This window comes from Glandiceps talaboti, chromosome 15 (assembly GCF_964340395.1).
Source record: "Glandiceps talaboti chromosome 15, keGlaTala1.1, whole genome shotgun sequence".
NCBI classification, from domain to species: domain Eukaryota; kingdom Metazoa; phylum Hemichordata; class Enteropneusta; family Spengelidae; genus Glandiceps; species Glandiceps talaboti.
The window spans coordinates 6,917,348-6,942,521 of NC_135563.1; the positions used below are offsets into that span (position 1 = coordinate 6,917,348).

At 35.5% G+C, this 25,174-nt stretch overlaps 4 protein-coding genes across 4 annotated transcripts in view; 1 reads left to right on the forward strand and 3 right to left on the reverse strand.

The window, feature by feature from the left end:
- The window catches only part of LOC144446158 (BLOC-3 complex member HPS1-like), a 22,176-nt gene extending 11,283 nt beyond the window's left edge, over nucleotides 1–10,893 (reverse strand). Inside the window, exons 1-12 of the mRNA XM_078135890.1 lie at nucleotides 10,779–10,893; nucleotides 9,777–10,023; nucleotides 7,761–7,910; nucleotides 6,830–6,951; nucleotides 6,289–6,397; nucleotides 5,223–5,374; nucleotides 4,234–4,507; nucleotides 2,949–3,263; nucleotides 2,191–2,418; nucleotides 1,612–1,791; nucleotides 1,083–1,192; nucleotides 50–386 (exon numbers count right to left, since the gene is read on the reverse strand). Coding sequence (XP_077992016.1) covers nucleotides 50–386; nucleotides 1,083–1,192; nucleotides 1,612–1,791; nucleotides 2,191–2,418; nucleotides 2,949–3,263; nucleotides 4,234–4,507; nucleotides 5,223–5,374; nucleotides 6,289–6,397; nucleotides 6,830–6,951; nucleotides 7,761–7,910; nucleotides 9,777–9,893 — 2,094 coding nt within the window. The 5' untranslated portion in view covers nucleotides 9,894–10,023; nucleotides 10,779–10,893. The remainder of the gene's footprint in view (nucleotides 1–49; nucleotides 387–1,082; nucleotides 1,193–1,611; nucleotides 1,792–2,190; nucleotides 2,419–2,948; nucleotides 3,264–4,233; nucleotides 4,508–5,222; nucleotides 5,375–6,288; nucleotides 6,398–6,829; nucleotides 6,952–7,760; nucleotides 7,911–9,776; nucleotides 10,024–10,778) is intronic.
- Nucleotides 10,894–11,938: 1,045 nt separating this feature from the next.
- Nucleotides 11,939–16,196, reverse strand: LOC144446582 (NF-kappa-B inhibitor-interacting Ras-like protein 2). The gene is made up of 7 exons (XM_078136382.1): nucleotides 15,802–16,196; nucleotides 15,194–15,292; nucleotides 14,748–14,795; nucleotides 14,228–14,323; nucleotides 13,376–13,469; nucleotides 12,805–12,891; nucleotides 11,939–12,470 (listed from the first exon to the last, which is right to left on the reverse strand). The coding sequence occupies exons 1-7, from the start codon at nucleotides 15,898–15,900 to the stop codon at nucleotides 12,406–12,408; spliced, it is 588 nt and encodes a 195-aa protein (XP_077992508.1). The 5' UTR covers nucleotides 15,901–16,196; the 3' UTR covers nucleotides 11,939–12,405.
- Nucleotides 16,197–19,381: 3,185 nt separating this feature from the next.
- On the reverse strand, nucleotides 19,382–20,593 carry LOC144446896 (protein arginine N-methyltransferase 6-like). Its single transcript, XM_078136741.1, has 2 exons — nucleotides 20,002–20,593; nucleotides 19,382–19,878 (listed from the first exon to the last, which is right to left on the reverse strand). Exons 1-2 carry the CDS (start codon nucleotides 20,591–20,593, stop codon nucleotides 19,382–19,384), a joined length of 1,089 nt encoding a protein of 362 aa, XP_077992867.1.
- A 362-nt stretch (nucleotides 20,594–20,955) lies between these two features.
- LOC144446897 (holothin acyltransferase-like) lies at nucleotides 20,956–23,389 on the forward strand. Its single transcript, XM_078136742.1, has 3 exons — nucleotides 20,956–21,006; nucleotides 22,022–22,687; nucleotides 23,094–23,389. Exons 2-3 carry the CDS (start codon nucleotides 22,027–22,029, stop codon nucleotides 23,387–23,389), a joined length of 957 nt encoding a protein of 318 aa, XP_077992868.1. The 5' UTR covers nucleotides 20,956–21,006; nucleotides 22,022–22,026.
- The last annotated feature ends 1,785 nt before the right edge of the window (nucleotides 23,390–25,174 follow it).

Sequence of the window (25,174 nt, forward strand, 5' to 3'; positions counted from 1 at the left end):
CACATCTATTCACACTCCCTCATGCTTCAAGTTGCTTCCTGATACAGACCTTGTTTTTCAACAGCTGAGATGGATCTCTGTCATCCTTTGCGGCTTCACTGTTGATAGAGGGCGCTGTCAGTATATCCACCATTCTGTCAACATAGGTGAAATGTACCAATCCTGGGAAATCCTCCATGTATGCTGTCATGGTAACATTTCTCTGACCTTTGACCGATAGATATTCTTTGTAGTCTCGGAGTTTGGCCTTTGATAATTGTTCTATCTTGGCAATGGCTTCCTGGTACTTCTGAATGGCCTGGTGTGTTCTGTGTTTTGGCATTAGGAATCTCATTCCAAAGATGTATTTTAAGTATTTCATAAGTTCTGACAAACACGTTTCTAGCCTAAAAAGTCAAAATGTAATAAAAAAAGCAAGTAAAGTAATTATAAGTAAAAGTAATACATGTTACAAATAATTGATTTGGTGATGGTAAGTACAATGCTAGGCGAGGAGGAAAGGCCGTATGCCTACTAGTGTATTTGAAGGAAAACATTTTGTTGTTGTTGTTGTTGTTGTTGTTGTTGATGTTGTTGTTGTTATTGTTATTGTTGTTGTTGTTGATGTTGATGATGATGATGATGATTTGCCATATCAATGCAAAGAATCCTACTCAGGAAAAGTCCAAATGGACAGCTTACATTTTTAGATTTTTCTATATATATGAGATATTGATATTTTTACTGCAGAGGTTACCAATAAGGTAATACATGGTGTTTTTTTCTAAGAAGCATTGCATGAGACAATGTCAATTATGTTGCTTTGTCTTTAGTAAATTTGAAATTATAAAATTTTCATCATGTTGACCTCTTTAATGTGAGTGATTTTATAGAGCTAAGACTGCATGCCATAAATGACAGTGAAGGATTTTACTGGTAAACACAGGGTGAAGTCAGGTGACAACTATCCCCTGGAGTAGTGTGTGCAAATCCCCTCTGCATGTACAGAATATATGGCATTGTTATGGGGAGACGTGTGATGCATCTTGGAACCAGCATCATGTCTAAAATAAAGATTAAATATGTGTAGTACATTGTGTTACCTGGGTGACATTGGTACAACCATACCAGATTCTAAATAGTCTAAGAAACCAGCTTTCTTGAGACTGTCCCATTTTATTGGCAGATCTCTGTTTGCATATTGAATCAGGCCCTACAAATAAAAGGAAAATAAGGCTGTGAAACATGTTATACATAATTATTCAGTACAATTGCTTATATTGCACACAGTAACATAACTCTGCACATAGAACCTTTCTTTGTGCTGCATTCTACATCACAGTACCACTGGAATACTATTATACTTTTTCTAAAATTTGAATAATCTGAATGGTATGCTGTTTTGTGCTTGTCATATTTGACGGCCATTTTGGATTCTAAAGTGGGTTGGTTTCAATATCATTTTTTACCTCTATTTCAATAATTTGTATGGTGACACCCAGTTTTTTTGCTTGATATCTACTGAGAATGAGTTTGAGTTTTCTTGAACACAATAACAGTATATGTGTAAGTTTTCTATAATTCCAAGGCACACCCACTTTAATACAAACAATTACCTCCCCATTCACTTACTTTGCCATTAAATTTCTTTGCAATTTCACTGATTTTCTTGACATTACTTTCCAGAGTGTCAATGATGACTTTGCCATTCACAGCTCCACTGCTTCTTCTACTTTTAGAGTTGGTCATTTTCAAAATGGCTTCCAAGCTGGCCAAGCTTCTGGTTATGAGGGATGCCATGCTGCTTTTCACCTGTAAGTTACATTATTGGAAATGCTACCATTATCAAAGATCAGTAATTATCGGAAAAGAAAATGTGATCAAAGATCAGTAACTATTGGTGTCAAAGATAGGACTAAACATGGATGCACAGATGTATATAGGAGCTGCTGCTAAAATAGAAAAGTCATCCCAGCTTTATCAATAAATGTAATTTTGAATTAAGTACTATTTAACAGAAATTGATAGCTGTCTTAAATCATATGACTGCCATTTAAGTTTCCATGGTGATTAACACATCCGTTGAGGGCAGTATAACACAAAACCCAAGACATAAATACCAGTTTATTGCGTTGGCATGAAAAAATATTAAAATAAAATAAAACAAAACTTAAAGATCTTTGCAACTGAAATGTATATCCAAGTACCTACCTCTGTGATCATAACCAACACTGTCTCTGGTAAGACTTGGAGTATATGAATCTCATGGGGTGCATACATTGATGCAGGAGTCCTCAGGAATACTGGGAATCGGTGGGTTTCCATGTAGACAGTAATGTCTTCAGTAAAGTGAGGTGATTCTATCACATGAAAACTACTATGGTCAGTAGACACTTCCCTGGCATCTGTACTAAAGGCTTCAACAAAGATGTCTTCTTCCTGAAAATCAATCAAGGATATTGAAATACTTTTAATAAAGAGTACACTTCCATAATTTGCTTCTAATCACATTCCGTAGCATCAACTCATATTACTTAATTCTTTTTCTCTAGTTTTGGTACTCCATCTAGAAAAGTAGTACATTCAGTACATTCATGAATATGAACTTAAAATCATTGGCCTTGCCCAGTCCTGTACTTACTTCGATGCACCTATTCAGTCCTGTATTGTCTGTTCTGTACTTACATGATACAGTCCTGCACTTACATACATGTACAGTCATATACTTACATAATACAGCAGCTCTGTACTTACATAATACAGTCCTGTACTTACATAATACAGTCCTGTACTTACATAATACAGTCCTGTACTGTACTGAAATCATTGGCATTGTCCAATCCTGTACTTACATATACATAAATGTAATATAGTCCTGTACTTACATAATACAGCTCTGTACTTAAAAAATACAGTACTGTACTTAAATAATACAGCCCTGTACTTACATAATACAACCCTGTACTTACATCATTGGCTCTGCCTAGTCCAGTACTTGCAGTCTTACTTATCTTCTCTCTAAGTCTACTTATATAGCTTCTTGATGGCAGAACTTCTTGAGGAGTATGATACTGATCATATGATGACTTCATACTATTCTTAGCTTCACCTTGGACAGGGACTGGTGTTGCAACACTCCCATGCTGCTTTGCAGCACCTTCTTCCATCTCTGGCTTCCCATGAATCCTTGCTACCATGGGTGTACTGGTCTCAGGAGGATCAAAAACAGGAGAGCGCCCTCGTTCTGGTGTTGACATTGGACTGTGAAATTCTTCTGAAGAACCCTGATAAGATAACATGCAATTTTTTTTATTTCACTAAGTGGCAAAAAAAAAAAATAGTTGAATTTAAAAATTAGGCCCTTTTATCAAAATAACATAAATCAAGTCTGTTAATGACCTCCGGCCCATGAAAAGTTTTGCATGGTTACCAAAATGTTACCTCTTCTGTTTCCGGCCCAAGAATTGTCCAGCGTTAGTTATGGTATATGCACTCAAGTGTGTGACCTGACCTCTAGATTACACTGTATTATGGGAAATATTGAAGACTGTCATTTTAATAATTGGTGAAATAATATTAGATGTTTTAATTGTACAAATGTTACACTGTCAGTATCCTAGGAGACGGACTGGCCTAGCTTTGCTATTTTCCATTCTCCCTTTACCCTTTTACCTAAGAATGTAAAATATTTCTTCTTTTTTCAATGCTGGAACAAATGGGTAATAAATAAATAATAATAATAACAATAATGTACTACTAATGTAGCTAGAACTGTTCTTGTGATGCAGGTTTATGGATAATTGAATATTTAAAGGCAAACGTCACTCCAGGAAATAAAGGCATTTCGTGTCATTTCATGATTTCACATCACTTAAATTTCACATGATTACCAAGACACGTCAAATCAAAACTGGCTTCACATTCATAGTCCTAGTTCATATGTATTAGATGTACAATAAATATTCATGATGATTCATCTAAAGGTAATAAACACTTAGGAGTCGTGAATATGTTTTGTTCATCTAATACATATGTACATCTGCTGATTCCTATGTGAATCATAACTACGACATTCATAGAACAATGAATACAAAACAAGTTTCAATTTGGTGTTTCTTGGCAATTCCACAAAAGTTTTTGTGATGTCAAAAATCATCAAATTACTCTCTAAGAACCAAAAGTTTCTGAAAATGCTTGAATTTCGTGGAGTACGTGGTGTTCCACTTTAAATAAATAAAAACATGTGTTGCTTACTTTACAGTCTTGGTCTCCTCTTTCTTCAAGTAAAGAATCTATTTCTTGCTCTGTTTCTATCTGATCCATTTCATCATCAACGCTCATTTCACCTTGCACACTAGAATGTTCATCAGGTTGGGCTACAGCGCCCTCTTCAGGGGAGTTTGGTCTATGCGGTAATTTGGGCGATGCTGCCATCAAATCCTGCAGTGTCTTTGTTGTTGGGTACAAATTTTGCACCATTAGGATCATCATTAGTAGATCTGAGGACTGCAATTCACTGGATTTACGACTACAACCAAAGAAAATGCAAATTATAATTAGTATTAACTAGAATTGACTGACAATATTTATCTTTTTACTCCAATTGATTTACATTAAAGTTCATGATCAACATCAAAGCCATGCATGTGAACTTCACTATCACTTGACACTGAATCAAGGCACATCAAACAAGAATCAGTCTGTTTATCTTTTTATTTTTCATCACTTCTCTTCAAATTCTTGGGCACAGACATATGATAAATTGGTTATTACCAGATATCATATCGCCTTTTCATTCGATCCTTTCTCAATTTTCACACTGTCATATTTGTCTCGGACTTGTATCGATCACAATACAGAAATAGCGCTCACACAGTGATACAAAACAAATGAAGAGATGATATCAGGAATTATACTATACACAAGGCAAGTTGAACATGTTCAAACAAAAACTGTGGGATTTATACCCTGGTTCTTCTATACCCCAAAAAATGGGACAATTTATGTAATTCGTTCTTTGATCGCTTGAAATACGAGTCAAAATGTTTACAGTCACCATCACTCTTCCCAATTTTTCATAAATCATGTTTGTGAAGGTATAATAATATTATTCTCCAATATTTTTCTTCATTCAGCTGGAAAATACTCGCAAAAAAAATGCTTTGTCAATACTCAGCTTTGATTCGTAGTGGCAACGAAGAAAAATATTGGAAATAAGAATCTAAATATGTTCACATTCTTACCTTGAATACAAAGCCAACAATTTAGAGTTGACAGTCAGCAATGCATGGATTGGAAAGCGCTCACCGCTATCTTTCATCTTGTTTAGACTGCCCTCTAACACATGAATACAAAGTTCACTTAAACTCTGACTAACATGCAGTCTTTCTATGGCCTGTAACAAAATGTTTTCAAATTGTTACTTTGTATGCTAATGGTAAAAAATTACTATTAAAAGATTTTGTTACATTGTATATTAATAGTAATTGTAGCGAACAGTGGAAAGGTGTCTTCACTTTGTACAAATCAACCATGGGAGTTGATTCTATGACAGAACCCCATGACACGCCAGTGCACATGTGGCGCATTTGGGGTATTTGCACTTGTGCTTTTAGTGTTCTCTGCAGCTGAAAACATTGCAAGCATGAGTGCAAAATACATCTGAGTAACCTCACTGGCACTCACGTGGTATGGGGTTCTTTTATTACTATATGTCTATCCGAACAAATTTCCATAAATATGACACTATGCAATCCCACACGTTTGTGTGAACGGACTATCACATCCTTATTTGCATATCATTTGCATGCAGGTATGCAATGACATTTTCAGTATATTGTACTGCAGTACAAATACCACTAGTATGCATGCACAATGTGCAAGTAATCTCTGGTACATGTACATATGTAATAATCTCTTTTATTCAGTGATTAGTTCAAATCTTAACCTTTGCAACATCATATAATTTATGTAACAAATTCCAGACAGTTGTCAGCACCTGTACTAAAATATGTGGTACTTGTGGTACTGAATGTACAAGCATGAAATCGTTGTATGGAAATGAACCATTTGTTAATGCTACAATAATTACCAATGACTCCTCCCATTGGTTGGCTCAGTATTTTGAGGTGCTTCCATTAGGTCATACGTATGAAACATTATCAAGTTTGTTCATCATGTAAACACTATGATTCATACGTAAGTTTTCTTCCGCTTTTGATTTTGACTTTTTGAAAATCATTACAAAACAAAAAAATTCAAATAATTCAGTAGGAATGATGTACTGTACAATATATATTCAATACTTACTTCCAGTAAAAATCCTTGTTCTTCTTTGTACAATTTAACCCATGTGTTAATAAGACTGCTGATTTTGGACCAGATTTTATAACGTTCTTGGTAATTGTCTGGTTTGATTCTAAAATAACACATAAAAAGCTATTACAATTTATACAATTCACAAGCCAAATTGTATGTGTGCAAACAGAAAATATGGTATTTATACTTTGGTCATTCTACATCACAACACATGTGCACGTCATTGACTAGGGTTGATTCTAGAATAACAGAGAAAAGCTATCATAATGTATGCAACGCCAAGTTGTATGTGTGCAAACAGAAAATACGGTATTTATACCCTGGTCATTCCACATCACAACACACATCTATGTCATTGACTAGGGTTGATTCTAGAATAACAGAGAAAAGCTATCATAATGTATGCAACGCCAAGTTGTATGTGTGCAAACAGAAAATATGGTATTTATATCCTAAATGTTCTTGGAAATTGAACGCAAATCATACTACAAAGAATTCAATATTTTGGAGGAAAAAAATTTCTGTTACTTACTTCTGGACTATAGGTCCATATAAAAAGCCAATAATTCTTTGCAATAATAAAAGTTTCCTTCTCAGAAATTCCTCATCTTCTTCACCATCACCATTGATACCAATGTATAAATGTTCACCAAACTATAAAAGAGTAAAAATAAATCACCATGGATACTACTACTACTATAGTCACCATGGATACTACTACTATAGTCCTGTGAGTGGACAACTTGATTAGGCCTAACGAAAAAAATTGTGTGGTTTCGATTATGCTCAATGTTAGAATAGATGGGTTGATAGATTTTTTATTTTATTTTATTTTATTTTTTTTTTATATGTGAGTGTCTAGTTCAGGTAGTTATGTTTTCCGTTGTTTTTCATATGGTTATTGGTTTCTTCTCATCAGATGTACAGCCATTACAGATCAGCAAGAACAATTTTACATTGTCTTTTTCAGTTGATGTCAGTTTCTGCATCCACTATTTCTTGCGAGACTTCACAATTTTCGCAATTTATTATTTTTTTCTTGGAAAAAAGCTTAGGGTCGGCATGAAAAACTAAGTGGGGTCGGGTAACCAGAAACAAACAATTTTTTAACCTTATGAGACAGGATTCTGATTTTTGTCCCTCCATTTTCCACACGCTAAAACATGTAGTTACACAGTGCGTGGTAGATCCATTTATGAAACGGAAGTCATTGGTGAAATCACAAGATGTGACACATCCATCACTCAAATATTGAAATCCCTTGTCTATCTGACACATATTACATCATTTGAAGTCAAACCATACCAGTCAGATGGCTAAAACCTACAACATTTGTATATTTTTGAACATCCAAGATGGCAGCCATTGTACAGAGCTATCTCAAGGTGGTAGAAATATTCCCTTTTTTTTCAATTTCTCTCTGAACACAAACACAAATTTACAGATTATGAGAGTTTACTTACTTCTCTGAACACAAACATAAATCCATTTTCACAGGTGATAGCTGAATACGGATTGTCAAGTTCATTGGTCAGCATTCCCTGTGATGCCACAAATGGTGAAAAGAACTGGGTGGCTGCATTGATATCAACTTCATCAGTTATATCCTCTGGCTGTAGAATAAATTAAAACATTGTCAATTCTGATGCCACAGCATGAATTATATTTCTCATACCTTGTGTGTGTGTGTGTGTGTGTGTGTGTGTGTGTGTGTGTGTGTGTGTGTGTGTGTGTGTGTGTGTGTGTGTGTGTGTGTGTGTGTGTGTGTGTGTGTGTGTGTGTGTTGTGTATGTATGTATGTATGTACTATGTATGTATGTACCGGTATGTATGTATGTATGTATGTATGTATGTGTGTGTGTGTGTGTGTGTGTGTGTGTGTGTGTGTGTGTGTGTATGTATGTATGTATGTATGTATGTATGTATGTATGTATGTATGTATGTATGTATGTATGTATGTATGTATGTGTGTATGTATGTACATGTATGTATGTATGTATGTATGTATGTATGTATGTATGTATGTATGTATGTATGTATATATGTATGTATGTATGTATGTATGTATGTATGTATGTATGTATGTATGTATGTATGTATGTATGTATGTATGTATGTATGCATGTATTGAGGGGTCCTGTTCCATTCTAGGATAGTCAATTCTATTTTTGTAGCTCTTCTGAAACTCCCCCCCCCCCCCAGCATGTCATTATTATTGTACACATGAACAATGTGACATCATACAATATATAGTTTCAACTTTATCAAGCTCCTTACGAGTTGGTTGTCACTTGTAGGAATGGTAATTCTCAGTCACAGAGGTGAGATAAGATAACGCATCTGATTGGCTGTCAAATATCACAAGGGTCAGATAAGTTGTATCTGACTGCTGTCAGATATTAGGTCATAGGGATCAGATAAGTTAGTGTATCTGATTGTCTGTCAGTTATTGAGTTGCATGGATCAGATAAGTTATACTGTATCTGATTGGCTGTCAAATATACACATATAAATCATATAAGTTAGTGTATCTGATTGGTTATCAAATATAGACATATAAATCAGAAAAGTTATACTGTATCTGACTGGCTGTCAAATATAGACATATAAATCAGATAAGTTAGTGTATCTGATTGGCTGTCAGTTCTTAAAAGTGGAATATGGTTGGTAGTAGTCTATCTCCACTGAGTCGTAAATTACTTCACTGAAGGCTCCTGATCAATTTTTGTAATGGTCACTGAACTTGTCATACATGTTTGATTTTCAAAAATGGAAATCAAAAGTGAAAGAAAACTCATGTATGATCAGCAGAATTGATTCCAATACAATTCAATGGAGAGCACACGCATGGAACCCAGGCAATAATTTTCTGTATCACACGTACACCCTGACACACTTTGCCCAAATATGGCAAGTGGCACTCATCGATATCTGCTCAGTAATGATTAATAGTGCTTCTATGATGAACATACATAGTGTAACTAAATATTTGTTAAGAACAGCACACATTTATATATGATGTAAACTATGATGAAAACTGTAGCAGTCACAAAATCATGGTTGTAAACAAATTAAAATATTACCAGAAACCATATCTCACATTAGAAGTTAATATTTATCAACTTATCAACATCTCAGTAGTTAATATGAAAGCTGTTATCAGTGAAGGAGTGAATGTGTTCCATTGAAATGTGTAAATGAAGTTCAGCAATCGCATTGACTCAAGACTCCCTCTCCCCTAAACGAATGACGTTTGCTTACTGAGCTTGTCTGACACTGTGTGATCGTCCCTAACTAACAGCAACTGTTATATTGTTCTTTCATCCTTTAGTTCATTCAAAATCATTTAAATCTTTCCAACACTTTCACTAGTGTGAGCTAGGATTCAGCTTTTGGAAAGGTTGTTCTGGAAGTGTGTGCTATCCTTAACTTTATCGGCTTGAGGACATTTTACCTTAAAAACCTTCTGACTCACTTACCTGAAGGAGTCCATTTTCTACTGCTACATTATTGATGTGTGCAGTAAACTGTTTGTCTGCTGCTATGTAGACAATGTCTGGCATACTAAGATTCATAATAACAACTACACACTTCATGGTGATGGACGGAATACAGGATCTTCACTCTTAAATGTCAACACTCTACCATATGTAGGTAGGTTTTCAAGTTGTATAGAGTTCACACCTTCGCCAAAATTACATTCTTCTTAATTTATTCTGTTCAATCCTGCCAAAGAATTTATGAGAGAGATGAAAATTAAAGTATAATTAGAAATGTTGAAGAGGGTGGATAGACTGCAAAATTGTGTTGTTAAGCCCTATCAGACTTCTAAACCATTGTAAGATATATGGTGCCAGGGACAGGCAGTCATGCCTATCAGACTTCTAAACTGCTGTAAGATATGTTGTGTTGTTCAGACCTCTCAGGCATCTAAACTACCATGATAACGTATAGCTGATATTCATGAGATGTTTTACACTGAAGGGAATAATCACTCAGGAGTCATGAATATTCATTGTACAGCAGAGCGGTATGAATATAATAATATTTCTGCTGACTCCCATCTTGTACAGCCCGCTAGGAAAGATACTCAATAAAGGCACAAGATGAACTCGATTCTCTGAAATCACAGTAGCTGCAATAATTGTAGCGTTTGATGTGATTTTGAGGGCTTTTTCGTCTGTTTTTGTGCCTTTTTCGTTCCGACGTTTAACCCTATTCAAAGACCCCCCCCCCATAAACACACGCATGCACACCAGTAGGTATACTTCTTAACTCTATTTGACTGAAGGCAAAGGCTCAGAGAAGAGAGACATGACTGTATATACGCGGTGTCGAATGTTGTAGAGTAACAACTTGTCTTAAAATTGATCAAATTGTTAAACCCGGAAGTAACTACTGTGACAGTTGTTCCTAAGTTATTTCCGGTGTCTGTGCATATTGTCATTCTTTAAAACACGTTACTGAGTAGGTTTACTTACCTTGTCTGTTTCAAACTACATTGTTGATATCTAATTTATTCCATTTCACTTCTAACCACATTTCCGAATGGCCTTGTTTACACAGCAGCGATCGATCACATGCAACTACTCTCACCTGAATGACCTCAAAACTGACAAGGCCCCTAGTCACCCGTTGGTGGCGCTGTATCATTAGACTTGAAGCAAACTACATGCGCAAACTACACCGTAAGTAGATTACAGACAACTATTGAACTATTAGTACGTATGCAAGATATTAATTTTCACACAAGTACATTTTTTTTAAATTCCCAAGATCCTGTAATATTCGGATATAAAAAATAAATAGATATATAGATTAGTTTTATAATCTCTAAATATAAGTTTCAGCAAAGTGACTATAATTTTTATGAAAAAGTAACTTATATAAAACTAGCCTTGAATTCAGTGATTGGTTGATCCCATCTACTTACGCTGATTCACATTACTCAGAGATGCTACTGACATCATTTAGCACAGTGGGTGAATTTAATCCAGTAAGAGTTTGCATCCGTTTTCTTCATGAAAGTACAATATTGAATTTGTTTTCTTTAGCTTGTGTTAGGACCACAGGGCACTCAGGCTTAGTTAGTTATGTTTACAAAACAAACAAACAAACAAACAAACAAACAAACACACACACACACACAAACAGACAGACAAACAAACAAACAAACAAACAGAAACAGACAAACAAACAAAAAAAGAAATAAATAAATGAATAAATACTTATAAAACTATACACAATACTTCATTATCAACTACAAGAATTACTATAAGTTTTCATATATTTGAAATGACCACAATTTTACATACAACTGTGACCATTTTGCATATAGGAAAACATATAGTAATTCTTGTTGTTGATACTGAATTGCAATAACTCTCTTGTTGATGCTTGTCAGTATGTATTTATTTATTGTTTGCTGGGTTGTTTATTTTTTATCAACACAGCAACGGTTCTAAGCTATATATATATCATCACAACCTCATCAACCTTATCTACATTCTCAACTTATCAAGTGTGAAGTTTAAACCTTATACAACTATTAGTAGTACTATACAAACATTACACACGCATTTGTACACAACATTCATGACTTTGAAATAAATAAACTTTATTTACGATAAAGAGACAAGGTTATGCATTTATGAAAAATCACAAGCACTTACAGAAACTACAATGGGATCCACAATTATTGTAATTTAATGAAATCAACAACTACATTACAAAACAATTAAATACCTGCTGACAGACAGAGATAGATACCATTTCAATCATCCTCTAGTAGGAATACACTACAAAGTAGTGACCACTGAGGGCGCTGTAGTCAATTTCGTTTTTTAGAGAATCTACCTTCTGCTTTATTTCCTGATCAAACTACTTGAAACAATCAAATTATATAAAAGTTGAAAGAAGAATTCAGACGAACAAACTACAACATCTAATAGTTTACAACAAATTTTGAATTCCAAGTTTGGAAATAGCAATTTGACAACTTGAACATCTGAGACAAATAAAGTTTACATTAGACTACTATATTGAGTGTGAGATAAAGACACAATGTCATGAGTTGAAAATTTGTACAAGTGATATAAATATTGAACATTATGCATCTGAAGAATTAAACGAGCCCTGCTTTGCCTTCCTTCCAATTTGAAATGCTGATTTACCTGTAGGTGGACAAAGAAATCATATTAATATTCGGTAATTAATTATTCAGAATTGAAGCTCTTGGTAATGCCTTCACAATTTTAGGTTTAAATGATTTTCACTTGTTTCAATCAATATTCATTAATGTATAACGTGCCAGGTGTTCAATTATTCTTGTACATTGGCTTTTGTTACAATCGCAAGTCATGGGGTTCTGTCATAGTATTTAAGTACAGAAATAAAGAAATTTGCTCTGTTTTCTTCATCAGATTGCACAACTTTCACAACTTCAAACAAAAAGACGAGAACATTCTTAACAGGTTATCAATACAGATAATTAATGTCACAACTTACTTGATGGCTGGGTCATTCTGGATGCCATATACACCAAGGGCTCTAAAACACTTCTTCTGTCTTTCACAGACACTTCAAATAGTCGCACTGGAAATAAAAATATAATCATCATAATACAATGACAGGTCAGCAAGCAAACACAGACCCAAACTTTGACTATTAGTAGTGTGACATGTCAATGGCCATTTATATGTTACACTCACAATAGGATATACTAGCATGTGTCGCAGATAGTTTTCTTCAAGTGTCAGTACATTGAACTTCATTCAGTAATTATACCTACATGACCAATGCACTGATATAATCTACTCGTGTACCAGTCAACAACAATAGTTTTAGTGTGAGTCGATCTTAGTTTGTTAACAGCTTGATTTACATACTAATATATGAGACATATGTAAATTCTAAAGAGATCATAATAATCATGAACACAAATAAACAGACAGAGGCTACAAATAGGAAATTTTTCAACATCAACGAGTGTGGGAGCGTGTGTGTGTGTGTGTGTGTGTGTGTGTGTGTGTGTGTGTGTGTGTGTGAATACATTAATAATGAACCTCCACTATTTTACCTTTTTCTTTGTGTGCCCATGCTGTAGCTGTTGACAAATCAATTTCTCTTTCATGGTCTAGATCTAATTTATTTCCAAGTGCTACTATGGTTACCTGCAAAAAAAAGAGAGTCAAATTTGAGACCTAAATTTGACAACTTTTATTATTAAAAGAAAACTGATCTAATATCATACTTTAAAGGAGAACACTTGTCGCAAAAAGAAGTGCTTTTTCATGAACTTTAGGCTCTAAACTCTTAGGAGTCATGAATATTTAGAATCTGCTGGCACATATGCATACCAGCTGACTCCTATAAGACAATGTGTAACTATGGAAAGAGTCTCCATGGAACACTAAATGACTCGAGGAATGAATTTAAAATCTGTGTTTTGTGGCAATCATGCATAATGTATGTGATGTAAATACATGAAATTATTATTAATTATTATTTTTTTGCCAGAGGTTGAAAAAACAACCAAATTTACATATCAAGTGAGGAAAATGAAATAATCAGGTAAACACATCGACAATGAGGAAAAATATATACAGTATATATATATATAAATAACTCAAAATTTCTGGCTTAACCACAAAAATAGTTTGTTCAAACTAGTTGAGTTCGCGGCCCAAGTAAAATATATACAGTAATATGATATACATAACATAAAAAATAATAAATAACAGACCAAAACAAAAGCAAATAACTCTGCAGTACCCAATGATTACGAAAATGCCTTTACTTCATGATGTAGCATTCCCCTTAACTTTGAACTAGTATAGAACAGTCATCGCACTGACAATGAACAGAAAATCACTATATCAAACCATTACTATTACTTCTCCACTACAAGAGGTAAAATAATCACACACACCTCTTTTTTATCTCTTGATTTGTCTATTTCTTTCTTCAGTATCTCAATCTGCCTGAAAGATTCTCTACTAGTGATGCTGTATATGAGGAGGAAACCCTGCAATAAAATTAATACTTCATGTTTATGTACTGGCAATGTGTTTGAGAGCAAAGTCATCCAATAAAAATATGGATTTTATACTCTGGTTGTTCTATGTCACAACAACACATGTCTACATCACCACTGATTCTGCTGTGTTCAAAATATGAGTCAAAACATTCAAACGTGCCATTACTTTCCATGATTTTTGTATATTACGGGCACTGGTATAATTATGTTTTTCTCCAAAATATTTCTTCAATTCATAGTTGCCCTGACAATTGTGGGAGGTTAATTTTATCAGTAGCTCCAGATTAGGTATTACGATAACCACAGATAATCCCATAGTCCTTTGCGTCTGAGCATGCTCAGTCTGGATTGCAAGTTCCCTATTATCAAATGATAGAAATACCGAGGATAAACATACAATGGTGTTACTTACATCTCCAACACTGAAATAGTGTTTTGGCAGATCTGGTACATCATTGTCCTGTGTGGAAGGAACAATTTCATAGTCAAACATACAAGTAAATAAATGACACAAAATACCATTACATGAACTGAGGCAGTGTCCAGATTTCCTGTCTAGAAATATTGTCTGACATTATGAAAACGTGGTATAATGATGGAGGTGAAACATTGTAGATTGTCGGATTTGAAGATATATGAACACCTCTATTTATATTTGCCCTTATTCTATGATATAAGAAATAATGTCAATAAACTTAGTTAACACTGTATCCCCTTGTATAGATAGAGACATGTTGATAAAAAAATTATTTTCCCATTAGTCCTTATTTTCTAAAAAATTACTTTTTCAAAATTGAGAAAAAACTAAAAATGTGGAAGTTCAAAATATTTTAATAAGTACTCAGTAAAAGTACTTACCAGACCAGCTGTATCATAAAATCTGACTTTCTCCTTAACACCTCGATCTGTTTCAATCATACCAACGTATATATCTTCTACTGTTGGAAAATTGTTGGACTGCACATAAGGTAAGAAGAAAATGGAGTGGTGTGAATGAAAAAAATATATCATAATTTGTTGAGATGACTGGCAAATATATATATATATGAATTATTAGAAAATTAGAAATACAAGTAGCAGATGTAGTAATACAAGCAGCAGTAGCACTATCTAGTCTGTTGGCTTATAAACACCATGGATGATTATTAACATGGATATATCCCCTAATACATCCATGACAAATTTTTATCACTAGCTTGTTGCGGATGTGTCCACCACGGGGATAAGTAATCTTGATCATAATAGGACCGTTATCTAAATATGCAAATATTAATTACGGACACGAATAATATTAACGGCATAACTCGTATTGGTATTTTGTTTACCAATCCAAACGAGCAAAACGGATTTAAAGTAACAACAGTGTTCGTATACATTCATTACGTAATATTTCACTATAAAACGTTGGTTACTCAAGATTACGTATCCCTGTGGTGGCAACCATATCAAGCCACTCTGGCACTCACCTGTCCCGGTACGTGACTACCGTAGATAGCTTGCTCTAATACAGCTGTCTTACCAACAGATGGACTTCCACACACAACCACTTTGACTGTCTTACCCATTTTCTACAATATCGTACATGCACTGCACGAACTGACCACAACTTGGCAGGCAAAAAATGATGACCGAACTCCGGGAGATCGCAGAGGTAGGTGTTCGACGACTAAACTAAACTCAACATATCTGATTATTACAGACTACTTTCCGAGTATTCAATGCATTTTCCGCCGCTTTCAAAATATGTAACAGCTTTACATCGCAGAATTCCCCCCACACGTCAAAGAAGTCGGCAATAAAGTCACTTTTGGCCTCTATAATCCTGGGTCTTACGATCAGTGCCTGAACTTCCGTGTTTCCTTGTGAGGTCACTCCCAGCAGTCATTGCGATCAAGGCCGGAAGAGAAACTCTTGACCAATCAGATCACAGAATCGTACTCACAGCTTGTATCTTAAGTTCAACTGAGTGCACAAAACTGTCTGATTTGCGCTCGGATCACGAGTACTCGTATGACCCCCTGCAATTTTTTTTAAAACTACACTACAGTACAGTACAGTGCAGTAGGACAGTTGAAATAGCTATTACAGTCTGTCTGTTCGTCTATCTGTCATTCTGTATCATCCCAGTGTATTATCATTCCCTAAAAAAGAGCCTGCACAAATGAGATGTTATTCGGTATACACATTCTTTATTATTTTAATATCTAGTAAGTTTTTGAGCAAATTTCATTGATACTATTATGATTAAATATTTACCAATTCACATATATAGTGAATGCGCAGATTGTCATTTCTGTCAGTGGAGTACAAAACTGCAAAGGAAATAACAATAATAATAATCTTTATTGCATAACATCATGCTTAAGTGAACATGATAAGGCAAGCAAAGCTAATTTGTGTGGTGAATAGTCTTTTATTACCAGACTACATGGAGACTGATTATATATCCAAAAGAAAGGGAAATTTTTTTATCATCCGAGGTCAAAATATGCCAAATTTTACTTTTTGCCAAATAAATAATGATATAATCTATCTTACGATGAGAATGGCAAAAATAAGAATTTTGAACTATTTTTGTGTGAAAATTTGTATTTGTTCTTGTGTGTGTGTATGTGTGTGTGTGGGGGGGAGGGGGTGCTTTTATTGTCAAACACAAATCCTTCCTATTATAATTATTATTTCTGCAATCAGATCAAGGCGACCATGCATTCTTCACAGGTCATCCTACTGTTCTGTTTGACTGAAGCCTGTATTGTACCATGCATGAGCCAGATTCAACAAAATTATGGAATATATATTCTGGTTGTTCTACATCACGACAACGTGCATCTATGTCACGACAACATCTGTCTACATCACTGGTTTTGCTGTGTTCGAGATATGAGTCAAAATGTTCAAAATTGCCAATTATCCCCCCCCCCCCATTTGTTTTCATATTAATACTGGCAGTGGTATATTTATGTTATTCTCCAATATACTTCTTCATTCAGTCGGAAAATACTCGTGACCTAGGGTTGCCACTACTCGTCTATCCACTCGTAGTGACAAACACCCCCTAGGTCACTCATATTTTCCTTGGCTGAACAAAGAAAAATATTGGAGAGTAACATTTAATTATACCAAATGCACGTTGAACACATGGAAGCAGAAAATATGGTATTTATACCCCAGTCATTCTAACTCACATCCATACGTCTATATCATTGGTTCTGCAGTATTCAAAGTATGAGTGAAGACATTCAGAACCACCATTATTATTTCCCTATATTTTTCTTTATTCATCTGGAAAATACTCCTGACCTAAGGATTTTGTTACTATTATTACTTGTCTTTGAGCTGTGGTGGCAAGGCCCCTTAGGTTACTCGTATTTTTCCTGGCTGAATGAAGACAATTTGGGGGAATACATTAATATCAATTAACCCATACCTATTGCTATTGTTATACCGATACAATGTCATTTGTCTGTATAAAACATTGTATGCTCCCAAGGGAGTTCAGGAAGTATAAGAACCATTGTGCTATTACAGGTCCATGCCAGGGGTAATAATTGTAAAGCACTTTGAACACAGAGAGGGAAAGCACTATATAGAAACTAGCATTATTATTATTTTTATTTGAAGAGAGTGAATTTAGATGGCAATATTGACTTGTTCAAGTCAATGGGATTTCTTTGCTTGTTTGAATAACATCCAATCAACTTTGTAAGCATTATTTGTCTTTTGTGAGATAGTGTCATCAGTGAAGAGAACATAAATATTTTGAGAGATAACCACAGTTAAGAAAACTAAATAACTATGGCTGTAGAGAACATAAGAAATCATGCACATGCACACAAAGGGGACAGTTCTTGTCTAATACATTGTACCAATGACTTCCTATATATACATTTACTAATTTAGTATACTAGTGAACATTTCAATAGAACTAACTTCTGAATTCTTCAGACCACAATAATAGATATGACATCATACCATAACACACACATACAGCACAGCTCAAAATTAACAGTAGTCCCATGTCCACAGACTACTAATTTTCGTCATGGGGCTACCATAATTTGCAGCTGTAGCCCACTCAGGCTACCACTGGTTATGTGATGATTTAAAGAATGGAACATTTATGGACATCAAAGTATTTTAATAACACACATTTCCAATACAGGAAATCTGTTTTCAGTTCAGGAATATGGGACTATTGGTCACCATCCTTGGGCTACCACTTTCTGAAATTGGTAACCCACTACGACTACCAAAGAAAAAAGTTAATTTTTAGCTGTATCTATATTAATAGAAGTTATAAAACTTTTAAGTACAAATAAAAAATGTGCATTTGAAAAACACTCATTATGCTGTCTTTTCTATATTCTACATGTAGGTATATCCTTTAGTTTACCATGGTCTATGGTTTATCCACATATTACCCACAGTGCACCACATGAGTTCCATCATCCTTTAAATGAATGAATGAATGAATGAATGAATGAATGAATGAATGAATGAAAAAGTAACAATAGGGAAATAAAAAAACCTAAATCTATGCAAAACTCAATCTGATTAAAATCTGATGTTAGATAGGCTGGTTTTCCTGTATTTACCTTTATTCCATCGTTATTGCGTCTTTTACGTTAGTTTTTTTTTTTCCTGGGCGAACGCCTTTCCAAAAGTACAATATCACTACATCCCATCCATGAAATAGGATCATTTGATTTTGACCATACGATATGGGTTTGATAAAAAAAGAAGCCAACAAGTCCTTGAGTCTACATTAAACTTTTTTGACCTCATATGGCAGGTCTTCTGTTGATTGTTTTGTTTATATTACTAACTTTTATTTTGTTCATTTTAGTATAGATTTTACACCCTCAAGAAGACCTCCAGTGCAAGGTTGAAACATTAATGGTAGGGTAATCAATTAATAGATTAACGTCCACTTTTTTTATCAGAACCCAATGTCTCATATTTTCAAGTCCATGTCTCTAAATTGTCTTGTCATTATGGTTGGACTGACTGCAGTTTTGAATTTTTCACAAAGAACTTACAATGTGTCTACATCCCATCCATGAAATAAGACTGTGTAGTTATTGTCTGATTTGGACCGATGGCATACTGCAAATCTATGTCCAGAAATCTTGTACATTTTGGTTTAATGGTAATATTTCCATTGATGACTGTATCTTGCTCAACTTCTTCGCTCTTCTTGAGATATAGAGCAGTTTGTTGCCAGTGTGTTTTCAGACTATATGGTGAGGTAGAGAGTGTCACTTCTTTGTCACATGGAAATGAGACTGAAAACCAGCCAACAAAGCCCTGTAGTTTAGCCTGACCATGACAATTGAAATTAAACTTTCCCTCAATCTTGCATAGATCTGATTGATTGATGGTAGAGATATCAATGGTTGTAATCTTGCAAGGATGGGAAATTAGTTGGTCTCCATATATGGAAAGAACATGTGCCTTTCTTGTGTAGTTTTCTGTAACACGCTGACCAAGGAAAGACATATCTACTCCATACTTCTCTTTAACACTCATCCAAATATCACGCTCTTCCTGAAGGAATTCTTCAAAGAAGTCACTTTGTTTTGGAGTTACTGGGTGTAATTCTCTATCTTTACTGCCCACTCTTTCATCAGTATGATCACCACCACCACCACCACCACCACCACCACCACCACCATCATTAACATGAACATCATCATCATCATCATCATCATCATCATCATCACCACCATCACATCTCATGGGAGCTAGATACATCGTTGCCATATTTGGTAAAATGATTCCTCCATCCTTCAACCACTTGTCACGTGCAAAAATGACGCAATTCAGCATGGATTCAAAGACAAGGAAGTATCCCATCCATTCACTGACAATAACATCAACCTTTTCCGGTAGATCCACTTCTTCAATTCGCCCTCTGATCAACTCTATCTTATCTTCCAATTTATTATGTCGAATAACTTCCTCGGCTACGTTTGCAATCGCACTTGCTTCGACTGCGTATACTTTCTTAGCTCCTGCTTGTGCACAAAAACAACTTAATATGCCAGTGCCAGCACCGACATCAGCAACCACTTTACCAAGGATTTTATCACTGCATCGTAAGATGGCCAGTCGGTACGAATTAGTACGTACGGAGTCTCCGATCATTCCAGCGTGTACAGACAAATCGTCATACGAATGAAAATATGCATCGTCATTGTTTTTTGTGACCGAAATCTTCGGCCGTTTTGTTGGTGGACTGGATGACATCGTATCCATAATGAGAGTTCAATGTTGTGATCGCTCCGGAGCTTCGATTCAACCACGTTTTTTCTATTTCATGTGCGCCGCCATTTTTTTAGAGACTCATGGGAAACGACAACCTAAGTTGGTTGTCATAAGTCATAGTGTAAACTATTAACTTCATTGCAAATTGCAATAATAATATCGACAACGATTTTTATAGAAAAAATAGTTGTATAATTAGATTAATATTCAGAAAAGATTTATGACGTATAAACTCAATATAGTTTTATGGAGAAGAGTGTAAACGAATAAAACGCACATTCTCATACTGTTAAGTTTAACCGAGTTAGGGGTGTTAATTTGCGCTCTATCTATCTCTCCACATGATCTAGGAGCAGAGCACCCGGCTTCAAGCATTACCTTCTACTGTGTGTATGTATATGTGGGTAAGTGTAAGTCACATAATTATGGCTATGACATTGATTTCAAATTTATCTAGTTGTAAATAAGCCTCTATTCATTGTCAAGTAATTAAAAGATACACTGTACAACTGTGTGTTTATGCCACAACCATCACAGAGATGGGACTGTGGCCACAACTACATCAGTACATGTACATATGTAGCATGGATCATGTATTACATCCATGGTATTAGTAACTATTAATAATAATAATAATAATAATAATAATAATAATAATAATGAAAAAGTAACTTTTGGTTAATTTGCTTTGAATAGGGTAACTATGTATCTGTGTTTTATGCAATTAGATGATTGTTTTAGTGTGTTTCAGAATTTTGATGATTATTTGATATTCTTTGATAACTAAATAGCACAGCATCCATAGTTACACATGTAGCCTGTTTACTTGCTGGATCTGTGACTCTTCTACACAAAATCTCTATCTATCTATCTGTCTGTCTGTCTGTCTGTCTGTCTGTCTGTCTGTCTGTCTGTCTGTCTGTCTGTCTGTCTGTCTGTCTGTCTGTCTAAGGATAGAATTTGAGAGTAGTTACATAACAGATCATAGCGCATACAACTTACAAGCTATAATTATAATAGTTACACTTGTTGTACTTATAAATTGGCCACATATCAATTTTTTTCACTCACAAGACGAGTGCGAATTGGGGGGTGGGGGGCACCTGGAGTAATGACTCAAAAAGGGGATGATTACTCACACGGAGCCCGCAGGTGCTATGTTTGCTGGGCCTGGGTGACTCTGGGATAGCCTGTGGACTGACTGAGAAGGCCTTGACAGCTCCACAGCAACGTGATATAGAGCATGCAACATAGCCCTGTCACGTAGTCCCAAACCGAATGGATCTCTGTAGCATTTGTGTTTGTGTGTGTGTATTTGTCTGCATAACAGAAAATCGCTGGGAGCAATTCCCTGCACAAATAAATTTTAAAAAAATGAAAAAATAATAAAAATATATATATATATATATCTTTTTTCAGGCAATATGATATCACCAAGACTGTTCTCAAGACATTCCTGCATTAGGCTGTGCATACACAGATTGAATAGGAATGTTAAACGACTATACAGTAATGTGACAAGTGAAGTCTCCATACGACAGATGAAACCAGATGAAGCAACTACAGTTCTCCCCCGAGCGGCTCAAGAGGGCAGTAGTCCAACACCATATGAATGTCAAACTATAACTCACTGCAACCCAGATGGTGTGTTTGTTGCAGAGACCAAAGCTGCAGGAATTATTGGTTCTATCTCTGCTCTAAAGTACAGTGAAACACTTGGCCATGTCGGATTCTATCACGTGGATCCAGAATATCGAGGAAAAGGCATTGGGAAAGAATTATGGAACAAAGCTGTCCAGTATTTAGGAGAAAATTGTAATATTGGTATTGATGTACCAACATCAAGGACAGAATTGCTGACAAAATTAGGATTCCAAAGAGCCTGGACCAGCTGTAGATATAAAGGGATTGGTGTTGCATTGCTTCCTGAGGTCATTGATACCCACCACGTCCGTCCACTCGCAAGGCTACCTTTAGCTCCATTGGTGGAATTTGATTCCCAGGTGTTTACTGCTGAAAGGAGAAAGTTGGTTCAGAGGTGGTCCAACACCCCAAAACCAGGTGGATCATATGCCGCAGTGAAAGGTAAGCATAGGATTGTGCCCTCATTTGCATATCATTTGCATACAAGTATGCAATAACGTTTTCAGTATTGCACTGCAGTGCAAATACCAGCAGTCTGCACACACTGTATGGTGCAAGTACTCACTGGTATATATAGAAATAACAACTCCTTATGATGTCCTTGAATCTATAGCAAATAGGAATAATAATCTACTTGCTCAGTATTAGTCGGTAAAATACGAGGTGTCATGTTATGCCTATCTTTTTGTGATCAATGAATGGATCTTAGTTTCAATTTTTGAACATTAATCAAATTTTTTGAAAAAGCCTGTCAAGATGCAAAACTAATCACAGATTCAAACCATTTTCGTACTTATTTACTGCTTATTTGTCAAAATTGTAATTCTTGTCTGTGTTTTGGTTTTAGAGGGAAGCATCCTAGGATATGCTGTGATTCAACCATCTATAGAGGGACATGTGATCGGCCCACTGTATGCAGCCAATACAGCACTCACTCAGGCCTTGCTACTAACACTATTTGCACAAGTTCCAGAACAAACCATCTACGTTGATGCACCTGTAGACAATCCGTCTTTCATTCAGTTGTTATCTGTGGATTTGAGGATGGAAGCCATGTTTGAGTCTGTCAGGATGTACAGCAAGGGTGATCCTGGTGTCGTATTAGATAAAATGTTTGCCTTGAGTAGTCTAGAAATGGGATAAGTTATGATTTATAAGTTTGGTTTGATAGATAGATAATGATGTCATAGTTCTATATTTATAATGAGGAGTACCATGCACTCGCTCTCTGTCAGCTGAGCTGCAAGTCCGGTTAGTATCACCTCCGCACAGACCTATGGTAGCACAATGGTCCTTTCATTTCTTCTTTTTTCAAATCCCAGGGGAGCATACTACAGTCCCACTGAAACACATAGTTCATTGTTCTATCAGGTCCCCATTTATACACCTTGGTTTAGATGTTGCACAAGGACTCTAACCAATCAGTGATGAAGCTCGAATTCAAACTAACAACTATTAAATTCTGAGTCCCAACTATTACAATTTGACCTGTAGGATTGTCATTTTAAAATTAATATTACATCATAATGGAACTTTTTGTAACTAAAATCACAAGCATATATTTCATTAATTTTCCAATTGCTTTTGTCAAGTTTGTCGAGTTCTCCACTCATGTTACTTTAGTCCCTACCAGTGTTTTTGTTACAATATTCGTGGTAAGTAGGTGAATCGATGGCCAAGTTCACCACTAATTTTACCAGGGCTTCCTATCCAATTTACTTTATTATTACCATCAAAAGGTCACATGTAGAACAGACGATGACACCAAATGTGAATGTAAGGTTTAAGAATGGCTAAAGATTCTCAAATATTGTCTAGTAGTATCTCTTTTACTTACTTCTAAATCACTAATAAGTATATATTCTGACAAGCAGTGTAGCACTGCGGTATATAACTGTGTGACTTAGCAACTGAAGTGGCAATGTAGATAAGTGATCTAAATGTGTATTTAATAAATAAAATATTGATACTTTATACAATACAGGAGATGGCAGTGTTAACATGTTTTTATTAATGATAAACTGAATTATACACCTTCCTTTTTCCCCTGCTCACTTGGTTGGATTCCCTCGCCAACTTCAAATATACATTCAAGTTGATAAATGATGTAAGTATGATACAACTAAATTTGACCAAGTGTCCCAGTTAGTCTGTCTCAAGCTAAGTTAAAACTACCACTAGCAACGAGTTTCTATATTTATCAAAGAGTAATATTTCACTCCTTGGTTGTAAACAAATTGTTGATAAGACCAAAGTTGGAATAGTCTACTAGACATGCTACATTGCATGCACATCCGTACAGTAAACTATCGTCATTGAAAACTGTGAACTCGATGCATGACTGGTGTTCTATTCTAAGCCATGTATGAGTGTGGCGATAGTGATAGTTAAGTAATAACACATGCCAGCGAGGGCAATATCACCATTTAGTGCCTGCCCAAGGGTTGACACTCTTTACCAAAATTTTGATGATGCCCGAGCCGAAGTGAGGGCATCATCAAAATTTTGGTAAAGAGTGTCAGCCCGAGGGCAGGCACTAAATGGCGATATTGCCCGAGTGCATGTGTTATTAATTTTATTACACCGTCCCACCATAGATTGTTGAACTCTGAAATAATGACGCTGAAGCTGATCTTGGTATCTCAATGTTGACTTGACGGTTGCTTTGTGGATCGTTTGCCGACACTAACTCATCGACAACAGCCATGTCCTGAGACAGAGATAGTAGTGGGGACTGAAGGGAGTTAGCATTGCTGTGGTTTTCTTTTCCGATGCCCGGCGATCGCTGTTGTTGCAGCTCACCTGTGCTTCTCGACGTATTTACACTACCGGATGGATTGATACAAGTTAGCGTATTGCTGTTGCCATAGTAGCAGGCCCTAAACGTTTCAGCCATTTGTTTCTTCTGTGCCAAAAACAGAGACGGAA

Excerpts from the sequence above, each read along its gene's own strand:
- LOC144446582 (XM_078136382.1), bottom strand. The coding sequence starts at position 15,900 with ATGGGTAAGACAGTCAAAGTGGTTGTGTGTGGAAGTCCATCTGTTGGT. Across the intron at positions 14,796-15,193 it reads TTTATGATACAGCTGGTCTG|GACAATGATGTACCAGATCT; the intron begins GTAAGTACTTTT and ends CCTTCCACACAG. Across the intron at positions 12,892-13,375 it reads ATGGGCACACAAAGAAAAAG|TGCGACTATTTGAAGTGTCT; the intron begins GTAAAATAGTGG and ends TTTTATTTCCAG.
- LOC144446896 (XM_078136741.1), bottom strand. The coding sequence starts at position 20,593 with ATGGATACGATGTCATCCAGTCCACCAACAAAACGGCCGAAGATTTCG. Across the intron at positions 19,879-20,001 it reads TCATGTTAATGATGGTGGTG|AGCGTGATATTTGGATGAGT; the intron begins GTGGTGGTGGTG and ends TCCTTCAGGAAG.
- LOC144446897 (XM_078136742.1), top strand. The coding sequence starts at position 22,027 with ATGATATCACCAAGACTGTTCTCAAGACATTCCTGCATTAGGCTGTGC. Across the intron at positions 22,688-23,093 it reads ATCATATGCCGCAGTGAAAG|AGGGAAGCATCCTAGGATAT; the intron begins GTAAGCATAGGA and ends TTTTGGTTTTAG.